The 15,290-nt window shown below is 51.3% G+C and overlaps 1 protein-coding gene across 3 annotated transcripts in view; it reads left to right on the top strand.

The window, feature by feature from the left end:
* Positions 1-15,290, top strand: part of ATP9A (ATPase phospholipid transporting 9A (putative)) — a 131,723-nt gene that overhangs the window by 49,410 nt on the left and 67,023 nt on the right. For all 3 annotated transcript variants that reach the window (XM_065922195.1, XM_065922194.1, XM_065922196.1), the window contains exons 5-9: positions 7,816-7,874; positions 9,183-9,234; positions 11,290-11,384; positions 12,639-12,719; positions 13,669-13,744. In XM_065922195.1, the coding sequence (XP_065778267.1) occupies positions 7,816-7,874; positions 9,183-9,234; positions 11,290-11,384; positions 12,639-12,719; positions 13,669-13,744 (363 nt within the window). The remainder of the gene's footprint in view (positions 1-7,815; positions 7,875-9,182; positions 9,235-11,289; positions 11,385-12,638; positions 12,720-13,668; positions 13,745-15,290) is intronic.

Genomic DNA, 15,290 nt, shown 5'->3' with positions numbered 1-15,290 from the left:
AGCCTATCTGAAAATCTCTTACAAAGACCCAGAACTTCAGGTCCAAGTATTGACAGACAGAGTAAGCGGAAATAACTTGGGTCTTCAAAGAGAGGGAAAAGGGCCAGGTTGAGAGAAAAGGAGTGGGACGAGACAAAAGGTCTAGGAGTGGGGGAGAGAAAGAGAAAAAAAAGGGGTGGCCTTACAGACGTCTCCTGCCACCTGCAGACACCCAGGCGTTACGGGACTTTTCCCTGGGTTTCCAGAGAAGGGAGGACTGGAACTCGGCCCTACCAGAACCAGAATTCGAGTTCTCTGCCAAGAGGAGGTGATCAGTCTCCAATCCTCAGCTTAAGCTGAGGCCCTTCGACCAGATTCCTGCGTCCAGGACCGGGGGACTAGAAAAATAGGATAGGTTGAAAACAGGGGTGAGAAAAGAAGGGTCAACAAAATCTCTTGTTCCTTACCCGGTTGGGGCACCCTGGCCAGTTGTCTGCGTCAGGAGGAGACCAGGGACAAACGAGTCCCAGTTGCGGCCGCTGGGTCAGATCCGTCGGCAGGCGAGCTGGTCCTGGAGTACCCCGAGCGGTCTGGATGTCAGCCCCAGTAGAAATGGGGGTGTCCCTTCGTGGTCGCCAGTTGTTGTAGGAAGGGGGACCCCCTTCCAGGGCCCGAAGTTGGGCTCTTGTCTAACACTCGGAAAAGAATTGTCCGAGGAGACACGTGCTGACAAAGCAAGAGATTTTATTGGGAAGGGCACCCGGGTGGAGAGCAGGAGGGTAAGGGAACCCAAGGAGAACTGCTCTGCCGCGTGGCTCGCAGTCTTGGGTTTTATGGTGATGGGATTCGTTTCCGGGTGGTCTTTGGCCAATCATTCTAATTCAGAGTCTTTCCTGGTGGCGCACGCATCGCTCAGCCAAGATGGATGCTAGCGAGAGGGATTCTGGGAAGTGGACAGACAGGTTGTGTCTCCTCTCGATCTTTCCCGAACTCTTCCGGCTGGTGGTGGCTTATTAGTTCCGTATTCCTTATCAGGATCTCCTGTCATAAAATAACTCATGCAAATGGTTACTATGGTGCCTGGCCAGGGTGGGCGGTTTCAGTCAGTGTGCTTCCCCTAACAGTATGAGCTCTGTTCAGACATGGGATAACACTAAAAAAGGCTTCATACTTTTTTCGAGAAGAGAATTACAGTGATGGTCTTTTAAAACTTTTTTTTAGTTCAAAATCATTTTAAACTTTATTTTTGAAATTGATGTATAATTGATTCCCAGTGTTGTGCCAGCCTCTGCGGTACAGCGGAGTGACTTGGTCAGACACATAGAGACATTTCTTTCTTGTATATTCTTTCTGCTATGGCTTCTCGCAGGACATTGAATACAGTTCCCTGAAAGTTTTATTTTACTGAAGTATAGTTGATTTACAATGTTATGTTAATTTCTGGTGTAGAGCACAGTGATTCAGTGATACATGTATATATTCTTTTCCACTGTGGTTTATCACAGGTTATTGAATCTGGTTCCTGTGCTAAACACTAGGACCTTATCCGTTTTATTCGTAAATAGCTTGCTTCTGCTCCGTGATGGTCTTTTAAATATCCCTGCTGCAAAACTACTGGAAAGGTTTTTACTGAGGCGCTCAAATACAGCTCAGTAAGCAAAGCATTTCCCTTCCTGGGCGTCTCTCATTAAGATTCAGAGCATCAGCTTTTACAAGTCGTAACTTAAATAGGTCTTGCCAAACACTTTCCCCTACATTTTCTGACAGATGCGAAGTTTGTTATTTCAGACTCATAAGGTTCCTTTTATTTTTTCAAACTACTCAAAATTCACTTTATTACAAATCATTGGTGAACTGATCTGATCTACTGTTTAATCAAACTAAAAAAGCAACCCCGGAAAAAGATCTCGCATGCAAATTGCAATGTTATCTTTCCCAACAGGTATTTACCCCCTGTGGGGGGTGTTGGTCTATTCCATCATTATTGGGCACCAGGAGCAGGGGAGGACCATTTATATATTTATTTTAAAAGCCTCCGTGGAGTATAAACTTGTTAAATTTAAACTCCAGCCTTTCTTTTTAAAGTTCCCGGTAATTTAAACAAAAGCCCCAGGAAGTGGTCCATGGAATTTATAATAATACTCTTCCACCCTTTCCCTGTTTTCACATAACAGTCTTTTCTTCGACTTTGGGCAATGCAAGACAACCTGACTGGAAGATGAAAATATCAACTTTAAACCTGTGAACTCTGCCGGGTCTGCAGAGGCGTTTTCGTGTCAAGCCCAGGAAATGTACACATGCTGTAGAATTTACAACTCATCACTGTCACAGTCAGATTAGAGTTCGAGTTAAAGAGTTATACATTAACCAGGGTTAGTGCATGGAGCTTGCTGCTAGAGACCTACAAAGGCAATTAATGTCCTGCGTGCACAATGAAAAATAGAAGTATAGCTGGAGGTGTTCAGGGGTCAGAAAATTGACCCACACGTACGAGTGCCCTGGAATTTACTCTTTTTTTTTTTTTTTGGCGGGCGGTTCTGCAGTTTGACTGAATTGTCATTTGCTTGTTTCGACTCATGGAAAACATCTGGTTTCTCTCTGCAGTGTAGACAAACTGCCCTTATTCTGAAGCTCTCATCCATGAAAAGCATGGTTTGGGCTCAATAGGTTTGCTTATGAAAGGCTTGGGGGTCCATCTCTGCAGAAATAAACAGATCTAGTAATTGGAAGTTTGTTCTCCATTATAAACTCTGACTCAAGAGACGGCTTGGGTACAGTGGCCGAAGCTGAACAGGGTGCATTTTTATTTTATAGAAGGCATTTCATGATTTAGGATGTGGCCGGCAGGCAATCTGCCACTTAACCTTTGAAAAATCTCTTACCCAACTTCTGTAGAGTTTCTGCAAAGATACGTGAAAATCCCAGAGCCAAGAGGTTGGAGGTTGAATGTGACAGGATCCGAAAGAGAAGGGAGGTCTGGGGGGGCAAGATGAGCAGTTCTGTGTCTTCACCTCCTAGACCAGACCTTCTCCTCACTTTGTGAAGAAGGTGTGAGTGCGTGCGTTCACCCCTGTGCAGGACCAGCTGTGTCATTTGTGGTGCAGAATGAAAATTCAGGGTCCCTTGTTTAGAAGTTATTAAGAATTATAATATGAAAAGAGTAGGCCATTCGCCCAAGGGTGAGGGGATCCATGTGAGTACACAGGTCACATGAATACACAGGGCTGGACTCCGTCTCTAGAAGCTTTAGGAGTCTCTCGAGTAGATGGGAAAAAAAAAGGAACAGAAAATAGGAGCCCTGGGGAAGTAGGTCTGCTGACTTCCCAGTGGGGTGTTAGCAGAGAATTTTCTTCCAGTCGGATAAGGGACTGTAGGGCGGACTCCTCTCTCTCTCTCAGAACACCTGCTTTATTTTTGACTGTGCTGGGTCTCTTGCTGCCCCCGGCCTTCTCTGGATGCGGTGCGCAGGCTTCGTGTTGCAGCCGCTCCTCTTGTTGCAGAGCGCCGGCTCTAGGGTGGGTAGGCTTCAGGACCTGTGGCTTCCGGCTCTAGAGCACGGGCTTAGTTGCTCCGGGGCTTGAGCGATCTTCCCAGACCAGGGATCGAACCCGAGTCCCCTGCATTGGCAGGTGGACTCTTCACCACCAAGCCACCAGGGAGGCCTCAGGCTCTCGTCTCTCTCGAGGTCTAGGTCATTGTCACTGTCACTGTGCCATTTTTCAGGCCTTGTTTCCCTTCGTCAGGAAGATGGGGAGCTCTGTGAGAGAGTGAAGGTTTCTGCTCTTCCTTTTTTGCAGGAACGTTGGTAGAATGCTCAGCACAGTGGCTCAGGCACGGTTAGACATCATGTGTTTTGGACCTTTTCCACAGGTTTGAGATTCTTCTCTTTCTGGGAGTTAATCCCGGCCACCGCGTGCTTGGCTCTTCACTGCTGACTCTGGTCCTGTTTCTGTCCTGCCTCAGCAGTGGTTTCTTTGCCACTCGAGGCCTCCTTAGAGAGGGCGTGTCATTCGGGTGTTGGATGTGGGCAGCAAAACCCCCAGTGATGTTGGAATTGGAGTGTGGATCTCTGCTTCCCCTTCTCTTTCCTTCCGGCCGCTTTTTCTCCTCTTTTGTTGCTGGTTTTGCCTTTCTTGTCAGAAGGAGCAGGTACGCGTGTGTTCTGCATGCAGATGTGAGCTAGACATTTTTTTTTAACTTGGAGGACATTGGCTCTACATTGGTTGGTTTCTGATGTTCAGTGGCGTGAGCCAGCCGTGGGTGTACACATGTCCCCTCCCTCTTGGGCCCCCTCTTCCCCTGCCCACCATCCCACTGCTCTAGGTCATCACAGGGCCCCCAGCCCAGCGCCCGTGCTGGGCAGCAGCTCCCGCTAGCTGTCCACTTAACACTTGTGAACCGCACAGTTTTCATCACCCCAGAACGGCAGCACGACCCGAGATGTCCAGACTTACATTCCGGCCTGTGTGTTGGCTCAGCGGAGCAGGTGAGCCTGGGGGTCCCCCGTTGTGGAACCTGAAAAGCTGAGGCTCCTCCCACCGAATACTCACATGCTAATGAGGGAGCTGTGGCTGAGACTCCCCAGGGACCTCGGGGCGGGGGTGCCCCCCACTGCCCTCCGCCCGTCATGGAGCCCGTTCGTTACAGTAGGAGGGTTTGTCCGAGGGATCGGCCTGCGGGGGTTGGTCAGAAACTGCTCTGCAAGCGCAGTGGATTAAAGGGGTTTTTGTTGAGGCAGAGCAGAAGGACAGAGAGCCAGAGTTCAAATTAACCCATCGTAAATCAGAACCCCGCCTGGAAGGGGAAAGTCTGGGCCTGGTCACTTAGACGTTGGAGCTAATTTAATTTATTATATTTTTTTTCTTATTGGAGGAGCCCCTCACGTTAACTCTAAAAAAAAAGAAAAAATCATCGTGAAGAATTTAGAAAGTACATATGCTAAAGAAAAGGATAAATCTCTTCTGTTCCTAGATTAACCTTTTTAGGATAATGCCCCTGATTTTGTCCTCTGTCTTGCTCACATGCCCACGCACATCCAGATGCAGTTATTATTTAATAAGACTTATAACAGTGTTCTTAGGGTTGGCCGTTCGGAGAAAACATGTGAGTAGGCCTTGAAGATCAGAACACAGGCTCAGGGATGGTTTGGGTCAGGCCACCAGCATAAATTCCAGTGAGAACACCAAAGACAATGTGTAAATTTATGTTTGGGAAAGTTGGGGTGAACTCAGGCGAAGGAAAAGCTTACGGGCACCAGGGGGTGGGGGTAGGGGGACATGCTGAATTTACGATCTTCCCTCCAGGAAGATCCTTGATAAGCTGCTCAGAAAGAGCAGTGTGTCTGTGTGCCGTTTCCCTGTTGCCCCCCTGCTGGGGCCAGAAGCATTGTTCAGGCAGGAAGAGAATTCTGTGCTTCGCACCCCCTGTTCATTCATGCGTTTCTAATGAGCTGACTCTCTGCAAAGATAGTGGTGTCACAGATGCTTAAGGCGAGTGGGTTCCAAGGATGCCTCGGCTCAGGCCATCAGCTTGAGTTCTGCTTTATGAAGGCAAGGCTCTATGGGAGTCTCCCTTTTCGGGGGAGGGAGGGTCTAGCTGGGACCGTCTAACCATCTTGAGGGCCCTCTGCATCGTACTTTCTAGACATCATTCGTGTTTGAGAGCTGCCCTTTTAGCACCAGGTCTTCTCACTGTTACCATGACAAAATTTAATTAAGGACAAACATTAGTTAAAGATCAAACCCTGTGGAACCTCTTAGAAAGAACTGTTTCAGTTGAAGTCTTCGGAATGCTTTGAAGCATCTCAGCAGTGATGAATTACTGGAAAGACCTGTGGCATTAAATGATGTGAAAATAAGATCAAATAATCTGAGCTGTGTGCACAAGTTACTGGTGGGTGAATGTGGGGTGTTTGTTGGATGAAGGAGCCCACAGTGGGGGACAGCAGATTCAGGACCCCTGGACTTATTGAACGGGCCTAATAGGAGGTGCGAGGAGCACGAAGATTTGGTGGTGTTGCTCCCTCGTGTGGGAATCCCGTCCATCACGAGAGTAAAGACCCGAGTCCTCCGAAGGGGTGTTCACAGGGTGCTGGCCACCTGGCTGCCCGCAGACCTTCGTCTCTCCTCCATGTGACGCTTCTAGTCTTGCTAAAGGAGTTCCAGCTTGTGGCCACACACTTACGTGTACTGCTCATGCGTCTCTTTTCCCATCTCATGCCTTTTTCCCGATGCTGGTAGCCAGATTCACCTGGTCACGTCTGACCTCAGAGCTTCTGTACAGTGTTTGTTGACACCTCCCCATGCCCCACCCCATTCACTTACTATGTGTCTCTTCCTACTCCCCTGGTGCTAGTCCCACGGAGCCCACCCTTGGAACCTCTGGCCTCCAGCGAGCATTCAGCTGAAGGGGCTTAAAATGTGGGGTGAGGCATCACGTGCCTTCCGGGTGCCAGCCACTGTTCTCTGTCCTCCTTCAGAGGGGGAGGTCTGCTTCCTTCCTGCTTCCTTTCTGCACTCACCTAACTCCTGTCCTTTCACACACTATTTTGCACTCACAGCATCTATCCTGCTGTCTTTCTCACAGCTCATGGGTTTGTAGACTACAGCTGGTAGACCAAATTCAGCCCACCACCTTGGCCTGGGAGCCAGGAATGGGTCTTTACACTTTACACCATAAACGCACAAAAGACTGTTGGCCTTTGAGGAGAACAGTTGTTGGGAGACTTGAGTTTGTTTATTGGCTGCAGAACCTAAACTATCTACTGTCCTGCTCTTCCCAGGACACCTTTCTTGACTCCTGCATGAGACTGTGGCTTTTTTAGGATGAGGGGACTGTCTTTGAATTCCTAGACCATGGCACTTCAGTAAATGTTTTTTGAGTTGACTTGAATTTCCTGTTTTTTCTTCCTTCCTCTGAAGTCAGGTGGGGCTGTGCCTGTTGCTGCTGGTCTGTTCTGTGAGGCTGGGGGCAGATGGGGCCTCTCTGAGCCCACTTCCCTTGTCTGAAAGCTAGAGATGGTATCTTTTCTGATGGCCACTGAGAGGAGGAAGTGAAGCCATCAGGGATGTCAATGTAAATACAGCGCTTAGCATGGAATCCGTGTTTAATATAGGCTGTTGTTATTTATCCAGATAAGCATCCGGCCAGAGTTGTGTGGTCTGATTGTAATCATATAAACCAGTTGTTGTTTAGTCACTAAGTCATGTCTGACTCTTCGCGACCCCGTGGACTGTAGCCCACCAGGCTCCTCTGTCCATGGGATTCTCCAGCCAAGAATACTGGAGTGGGTCATTCCCTTCTCCAGGGGATCTTCCTGACCCAGGGATGGAAGCAGGGTCTCCTGCATTTCGGGCAGATTCTTTACTGTCTGAGCCACCTGGGAAGCCCATATGAACCATACTGTATAGAAATTGCAAATTTTAAAAAGTCACTTTGGGTTAGCTTCTTTCTTTTTGGTGGTGCTGAGAATTCAGTGTTGATCTTCTGACCATGAATCTGACTTTGAATTTTCTTCCCCATTTCTCTCTGTGTGTGTGTGTGTGTGTGTGTGAGAGAGAGAGAGAGAGGCTGATTTAGAATAGCCTCTAAGGCGCCATTAAGACAGAAGATCTGACTTGAGGCCTTGAATCCTTCCAGGGCTCTCAGATGTGGGGATCAGGTTTTGAATTGGTCTCTGCAGCAGACGAGCCTTTTCTGAGAGAGGCGGGAGACGCCGCAGCCGTTGGGTTTGGGAGGCACATCCTTCAGGGTGTGCAGGCTGGCTGATGCTCTGTAGAGACACGAGGACTTGAAATTAACTCAGACATGAGGTATCGTGGGCCTGTTTCTTTGCAGGGACGGTGAAGGTGAAGAGCTCCGGCATCCAGGTGGGAGACCTCATCATCGTCGAGAAGGTGAGAGCGGAGTCTCGCAGCTCGTGACGGCTGCTGCGTGGGTGCGCATGCGCGGGGCGTGGTCAGAACCACGTCACACGCCCCGCGCATGCGCACCCACTTCACAAATCCCGCCGTGCGATTCCTGTATCAGTGGCCACAAGCTTCCGGGTTCTACCCCGCACCTTTGCCTGGGAGAAACATGAGACACAGACACAAAATATTGTTTCAAGGTTTCTGTGCGGCTTAGCGAGAAATCCCACTTACAAACACGAAGAGTATACGCTCTGATTTCCTGTTTTATGTATTCCTTGTTTGGGAGTCTTCTTTTTGTTTTTAACTCATCATGAAGTTTTTTCCTGGAGGCCCGCTGGCTGTATCAGCATATAAAAATATCTGTCATTTGCCTGTTGGAGAATTTTAGGTTGCGTGATTTTGACTTAAACATTGTGCTGTCCTGTCTTTTTATGGGGAGTAGGCATTACGTGAAACATGAGAACAGTGAGAAGGCCACAAATGCATTTTTTAAAGTAGCACTGTTCTGTTTGTTATTCCAACCAAAGCTCACCTCCTGGTACTGCGTACACCAGGAGCTGTTGGATTCAGGGGTGGCCCTGGAGAGTCTTGGAGTCACACCTGCCTAGAAAAGGATTGCATCTCAACTCGTTTCTGAAGGAAGTGAACTCTGCTCTTTTAAAAGGATTAAATCTAAGAACTCACAGTTGATTTGAGGCAAAGCAAAGCTCTCCTGAGTGGCAGCTGCGAAGACCCTCGCAGACCTCGTTCTGCTCTGACACACTTTCCTGTTCACAATTACACAAGGGCTGCTGTTGGCTGTCTCTCTTTTTTTTGAGCGTGGCTTTTTTTTCGCTTCTTCCTACTTGACTTGCTTATTTAAATCCCACTCAAAGCCAAACGTCAAGTTGGAAAACTGGTAGAAGCAGAAAGCATGAGCCCAGTGTATGTCTGTCTTTAGTTTCAGCAGACAGCCTGGATGAGAGCCAACTCGGGGAGCAGGCTTCGGGCCCCCGGGTCCACGGGCTGCAGTTGCAGGAGGTAATGGTTGGATTCGCCAGAAAACGGGAAGCTTTCTTTCCGAGATAAGATTTCAATAGGGGATTAGCAGTGTAACAGCAGCAGTGCAAGATTTTTCAGATTCAGAAACAGGATAAATCCCCAGGTCTGTCTCCGACAAAGGCAGACACTTAAAAGAGGCTGTGGGTTTTGGTTGCCCCCGCCTCACTCCCCACCGAGGGGGCCCGGGGTAGGGGGGTGCAAATCCCCCACCCAGGGGCACTCATGGTAACAGTCTCTCTGTTCATAACACAGAACCAGCGGGTCCCTGCCGACATGATCTTCCTGAGGACATCAGAAAAAAACGGTAAGCATCTGGGATCAATTTTGAAAATAGCCATTAACCTTTCAGTGGTGATTTGGCAAAATAATCATTTGAAAATGTAAGAAGTTGATGATCATTTTGGAGCCATGGAGGCACACCACAAATTTCATAGAGCAGTCTTTAAAAAAAATGGGGGGGGGGGAACGAGGGGGCTTGGTGCATGCAGGTCAGCAGGTTCTGATCACGACAGAGAAAGCGGGATCTGTGCCGAGTCACTGCTGGGGGATCACACGTGGTGGCTGGGCTGCATTCAGCTAACCTCAGGAGTTGGCAGGATGGGGAAGTGTGTCGAACACACAGAAACCAACAGCAACAAACTCTCTTCTGAGAAGATGCTGGGAGGTGTGTCCCGAGGTGAGGCAGTAGAGAAGCCGGGCAGGAGAGAGCGGGGTGGCCTTCCCCCCAACCTCGGCTCCTGAGTGGTGGGGCCACGGGCGCGCCTGCCCATCCGTTTATTTATTGTTACAGCCCATTTGCCTGAATGAACCTCTCCAGTCTCCTATAAGACCCTACTTGTCACAGTTACCAGTGTCTCTCCACGACCCAGGAGGGTTGGTTCCAGGAACCCCCTGTGGGTACCAAATCCACGGATCCTCATGTCCCTCATATGAAATGATGCCAGACCCTCAGCCAGCACAGGTCCTGCATCCCCAGCAGGGTTGGAGGCCCGGCTGTATTCCCCAGGGTGGCTCTACCCTCTGCTGCCTGCCCACCTCATCAGTTGATTCAAATCTCCTTTTCATTTTTGTTATTTAAGCTGTTCTTAGGGCACAAGGCCATTTTTCTCTTGCCTAGTAGGCAGAAGCAGAGACCTTTGAATCTCAGAAAAATCCACGTTTATATTCTTTTGAGCTTGCTGCAGCCTCGTTCTGTAATGAATTGCGTAAAAGTGAGGCTGAGGTTTCATATTTAATTTGCTGTTTTTGTTCAGTCACACAGTCACGTCTGACTCTGTGGCTCCATGGACTGCGGCATGCCAGGCTTCTCTGTCCTTCACTGTCCCCCGGGGTTTGCTCAAACTCATGTCCATCCAACCGTCTCACGTCGGTTGTTGCCCCCTTCTCCTCCACCTCGGTCTTTTCCAGCCTCAGGGTATTTTCCAGTGAGTTGGCTCTTTGCATCAAGTATACTATGCAAGGTATACTAATGATACATTAAATCATCCAAAGAGGGTAGAATGTGCTCCATTAAAACAGTCTTTTAAACACGACAGCTTTGTCCTCAGATTGGTCCTTGTGTCCTTGTCAGTGAAAATGGATTAGGATCCCAGAGTGTTCTCTCTTTTCCCCAAAAACAAAACCAGAAGATGGACTGGAAGGGGTCTTTCTGAAAGTTCTCATAAGTTAACTGCAGTGTCAGGATATTCGGTGGATCCTCTGATGAAACATGGAGCTGACTGACTGCTCAGACGTGCACACATCAGGCTGCAGCTGGCATCCGTCACGCGTGCAGGTGGATAGTCACGGCCGACGGTTCCGTGGTCCTTCCCAGGTCTGAGCCGTTTGCATGAAGCAGCTCTCTAGCCCTCATAGTGTGAGTCGGCGCTCTGATAGCCTCATTTGTGCACGCGAGGAGACTGAGGCTCAGAGGGAAGTGGCTGCCTCAAGTTGTGCAGCTAGTGAGCCGTGGAGCCTTGAACCCAGGCGCTTCGGTTCCTGGGAAGGTGCTTGTAACGCCTGCACCTCATAGACGTGAATGCTGGTGAGCCTGTGCCAGCTGCTGTCTGGGGGTACGATCACCCCCACTGAATCCTCTACAGCCAGCTTGAGAGGTCTGCGTTTCTCCCCAGTTTACAGACACAACATGCTGAGGCTTAGCATGGTCAGGAGTCCAGCCCCGGCTCCCACTGTGAATGGACGAGCGGGGATTTAAACCCAGAGCTGCTGGCGAAAGTGGGAAGTCGGGTATCACTTCTTCCCTCTTGGCCGTTGGCCGGCTGTCCTGACATGGACCAAAGCAGGAGCTGTTGGCGCCCCCGCGGCCCAGGGGGGTCCTGACCCGCAGGTGCACAGAGGGCGCCCCCTGTTCCCTCCACAGGGTCCTGCTTCCTACGGACGGATCAGCTGGACGGGGAGACAGACTGGAAGCTGCGGCTTCCCGTGGCCTGCACGCAGAGGCTGCCCACCGCCGCCGTGAGTAGCTTTCCCTGCAGAAGCCCCCACCCCCATGGCTGTGTCCCCGCGGGGCTCTGACCCCCACCTCGCGCGGGCCACACGGAGGCCGCCCGCTGTGAGATGGGGCTGCAGGGGCCCCGGGGCCTCCGGCATTTCGGGCACTCACTAGTTCCAGGCTGTGCGGCCTTGTGAACCCCAATCTGGCTGACGGGGTTGATGGTCTCTGGCGGGCAGCTCCAGCCCTTAAGAAACCTTGGCGGAGCACCTGGTGAGAAATTAAAAGGCAACGCAGGGCACGCGCTCCTCTGCTCAGGCTCTCCGAAGGCGTCGCGGTCACTGGGACTCGGTCCTGCAGCTCTTACCTCTCTGCGGAGGCCCTGCCCTGTTCTGGAAGCCCTCAGACAGGCCAGCGAGAGGACTGTCTCTGACGGACTTCCCTCCCGTCCCGTCCCCGCGCCCGCCGGCAGCTCTGCCTTCCGACCCCGGCCCTTGCCCTTCCCCTCCAGGAGCAGTCAGGCCCGCCCCTGCCCCGTGTGCGCCAGCCCCTGGGGCTCCGTTTGCTGTGGAAACCTCATGTGTTTATTTGCATCTGGCCGGGCCGGGCCGTGGTTGCTCTGCAGGCTCTCTGCAGTCGCGGCGAGTGGGGCCGCTCTCGGCGGGCCGCAGCTTCCATCGGGGTGGCGTCTGTTCTTGGGGAGCCCGGGCTCGAGAGGACGGCCCGGCAGTTGTGGCGTGTTCACTCAGTCGCCCCAAGGGCAGCACCTGGGGTGTTCCCGGGGTTGAACCGGGACCCCTGCATTGGCAGGCAGCTTCTTAGCCGCTGGACCACCAGGGAGGTCGGTCCTCTTTCCTATACTTAGATCGCAGCCACCCTAACGGGTGTGAGGCATTCTTGCACATTTGTTCGCCTCTCTGCCCTTTCCGAGGCTTTGCACACAGTCAGCGCCCTGTGGCCCTTTGTTGTTGAGCGAGGGTTTCGGTGGGTTTGAATGACTCTTGTACACGAGAGTGTCGTGGAGGGGGAGGGATGTGCGCCATCGATCAGTTCTGGAAAAGCCGGGTAAACACAGACGCTCCCGTTTGGGGCTTCCGGGTGTTTGGGGGTCTTGCAGGTAGAGACTCCCAGACTAACTTGCTGGAAGGTTTCCCTCTTTCTTCCACCTGCCCCGTGGCTTTGAGGACCTGTTTGGAAAGGATGCGGATGCTTCCCCAGATCCCTTTTAATCATGTACTGACTTTGTTTTACCTCCAAAACGTCACCCCCGGGGACAGGACCTTCTTCAGATTCGCTCGTATGTGTACGCGGAAGAGCCGAACATCGACATTCACAACTTCGTCGGGACCTTCACCCGAGTGAGTAAGCCTCGAGGGGTGCAGGGTCCTGTCTGGGGGGCGCATGACCGGGGTGCGGGCCCGCTTCCCAGTGCCGGCAGGGCTTTGTCGGGGGGCAGCTCTGTGTGACGTGGAGGTGACTTCCCCATCAGAAGACTCCACCTTCAAAACTGCTTCTCAGTAAAAGCGACACAACTGGAAATTTCTTCCAGCCTCCCAACAGCTTTTGTCACCTGACTACTTAGAGCCAAGTGTTCTTGTAATTAATGTTACTCTGTCTTTTTCACGTGAGCGCATTTGTTGCTATTGTTCATCACTCAGTCATTTCTGACTCTTTGGGATGCCATAGGCTGTAGCACGCCAGACTTCCCTGTCTGTCACCGTCTCCCGGAATTTGCTCAAACTCATGTCCATCGAATCGGTGATGCTATCCAACCATCTCATCCTCTATCGTCCCATCCTCCTCCGGCCTTCAATCTTTCCCAGCATCAGGGTCTTTTCCAATGAGTGTCCTCCAAGTCCTGTCCACCATGGTTATAACTTTTAAACCATATCCCAACCTTTCAGAGTAGAAATTAAATTTGGATTTGAATTATTTTAGGCATCTGGGATGATAGGTTTGTGGAACCCATAATGAATTGTTCCTACTCTTGTTCTAGAAGCCCTCAGACAGGCCAACAAAGGGCTGTTTCTGATGGATTTCTCTCTTCATTATCATTCCCACCTTGTGAAATGTTTCTCCAAGCTGGAAGCCTGCATTTCTTAAATCACGAACCACTGTTTTCAAGTATTTCCGTGGGGCGGAAGCACCAAGGATAAGGGTTTATGATCCTTCTCTCCCGGCGGGGCTGTTGGCTTCCAAATGCGGGGGTCATCCTCTCTTCCTCTTTTGCAAAGAGCAGGCTGGAGACAGCAGTGGACTTTGTGCAGACCTGGGTGGGTCAGCCTGTGTCCATCTGCTCTTTTGCAGGAGGACAGCGACCCCCCGATCAGCGAGAGCCTGAGCATAGAGAACGCGCTCTGGGCCGGCACAGTCACCGCCTCAGGTACGTTCCCTCACGGAGGAATGTGTTAGCAATTTGAAGAGGAAAGCAAATCCTTCGGTATAATGAGAATAATCATCTGTCAGTGGGGAAAATGAGCTGTCGGTCAAATGGCGTTTTCCACTGGCTCCTGCACCCCCGGGGAGTGCAATGGCCATCTTAACTGGCCCCCAGTGCTTGGAGGCGTCTGGAGAGGAGTCCGCCCTGGCCTGTGGACTCGGCCACAGCGTCCGCTCTGGGAATAGCCCCTAATTGCCACGTGAGATTGACATCCTAATCTGAACCAGAAAGTGGGTCAGCCTGGATGTCCGGGCTCTTGCATCTGTGAGGGCTCCTCAGCTGGTCCTGATGGCGCCCTGGTGTTGGAGACTCCTCGGTGATGCAGAAATTGTCTGGTCACCTGGACCCCAGAACAGTTTGCGGGACGACCTGCTGAGGAGCGGGAAGAAGGGACTGGGACACTGGGGTGCAGCTGAGCGGAAGGGCTGCAGGGGCTGAGCACGCCCGGGGCGGCTGGAGTGAAGGCGGTGGGACCGCCGGTCTGTGGGCACCTGCTGTGCGTCACGGGGTTCACTTAACCCTCCCGGCCGTGCCCTCCGGGCAGGTGCTGGCTTCGTCCCCATGCTGCAGACGGGGAAACTAAGGGTCGGCGAGGCTGAGTAACTTGCCCAAGGTCACACAGCACGACTTGAGCCCAGGCGTTTTGCCCCAGAAGCAGAACTCTGTTCCCCTGTTATCACTATATTATATATGTTACTGGGTTGGCCAAAAAGTTTGTTTGGGTTTTTCTATAGCATCTTATGAAGAACCCAAACAAACTTTTTGGCCAACCCAATATGTAATAGTATATACTGTTATTAACATGTAATTCCACTACTGGCAACTATTTGTCGTTACTGTGGGAGACTCCGCTCCCCGCCCCGCTCCCGCTCCCAGCCCGTTTCCCTCTGCTTGCTGCCGCTCTGTGGCTCTTCAGTACGGCAGATGTGGTCAGGATGCTCTCTGACGAGGAGCGGGACCCACACGGCCTCTGCCCAGGCTGGCATCCACAGACTCAGTGCCTGTGGGCAGAGATGGGCTCAGCTTCTCAGCCTTAATGTCAGAGATTAGCAGTAAGAAGGCTTATTTGTCAGGCTCTGTTTGTGTACAAACTGTTTTATCTTCCATTCTCTTGTTTCGATCGCACAACATTAAATGAGGACACTTAATGGAGTAAAGAACTGAGTCTCAGAGAGGTAGAAGCGACTTGGCTAAGGTCACACAGCCTTGGAGAGGTCATCTCCTGGGAAGAGGAGAAGGGAAGGTACACTGAGACCTTGAAGATGGAAGAAAGATTTCACACAGTTCCTCAGAAATGCGCTGTGACGTTAAAACACGCGTTTTCCCCCCACTTGTGTGAATTCCTTGTGTTTGGTGAGGTGGGACGAGAGCGAGCCGTGACCCCCAGTCCAGAAGCAGTGCCTGCCAGGCCCTGCAGTGGACATCTGCTTTGCAGTGGGTCTGAGGAGCTGGGCGGTGACCGCTTCTTTAGTGGGCCTCTGCTTCTCCC

This window comes from Muntiacus reevesi, chromosome 2, assembly GCF_963930625.1.
Source record: "Muntiacus reevesi chromosome 2, mMunRee1.1, whole genome shotgun sequence".
Lineage (NCBI taxonomy): Eukaryota > Metazoa > Chordata > Mammalia > Artiodactyla > Cervidae > Muntiacus > Muntiacus reevesi.
Note: the sequence above shows the minus strand (reverse complement) of the source record. Positions and strands in the feature narration are given on the sequence as shown.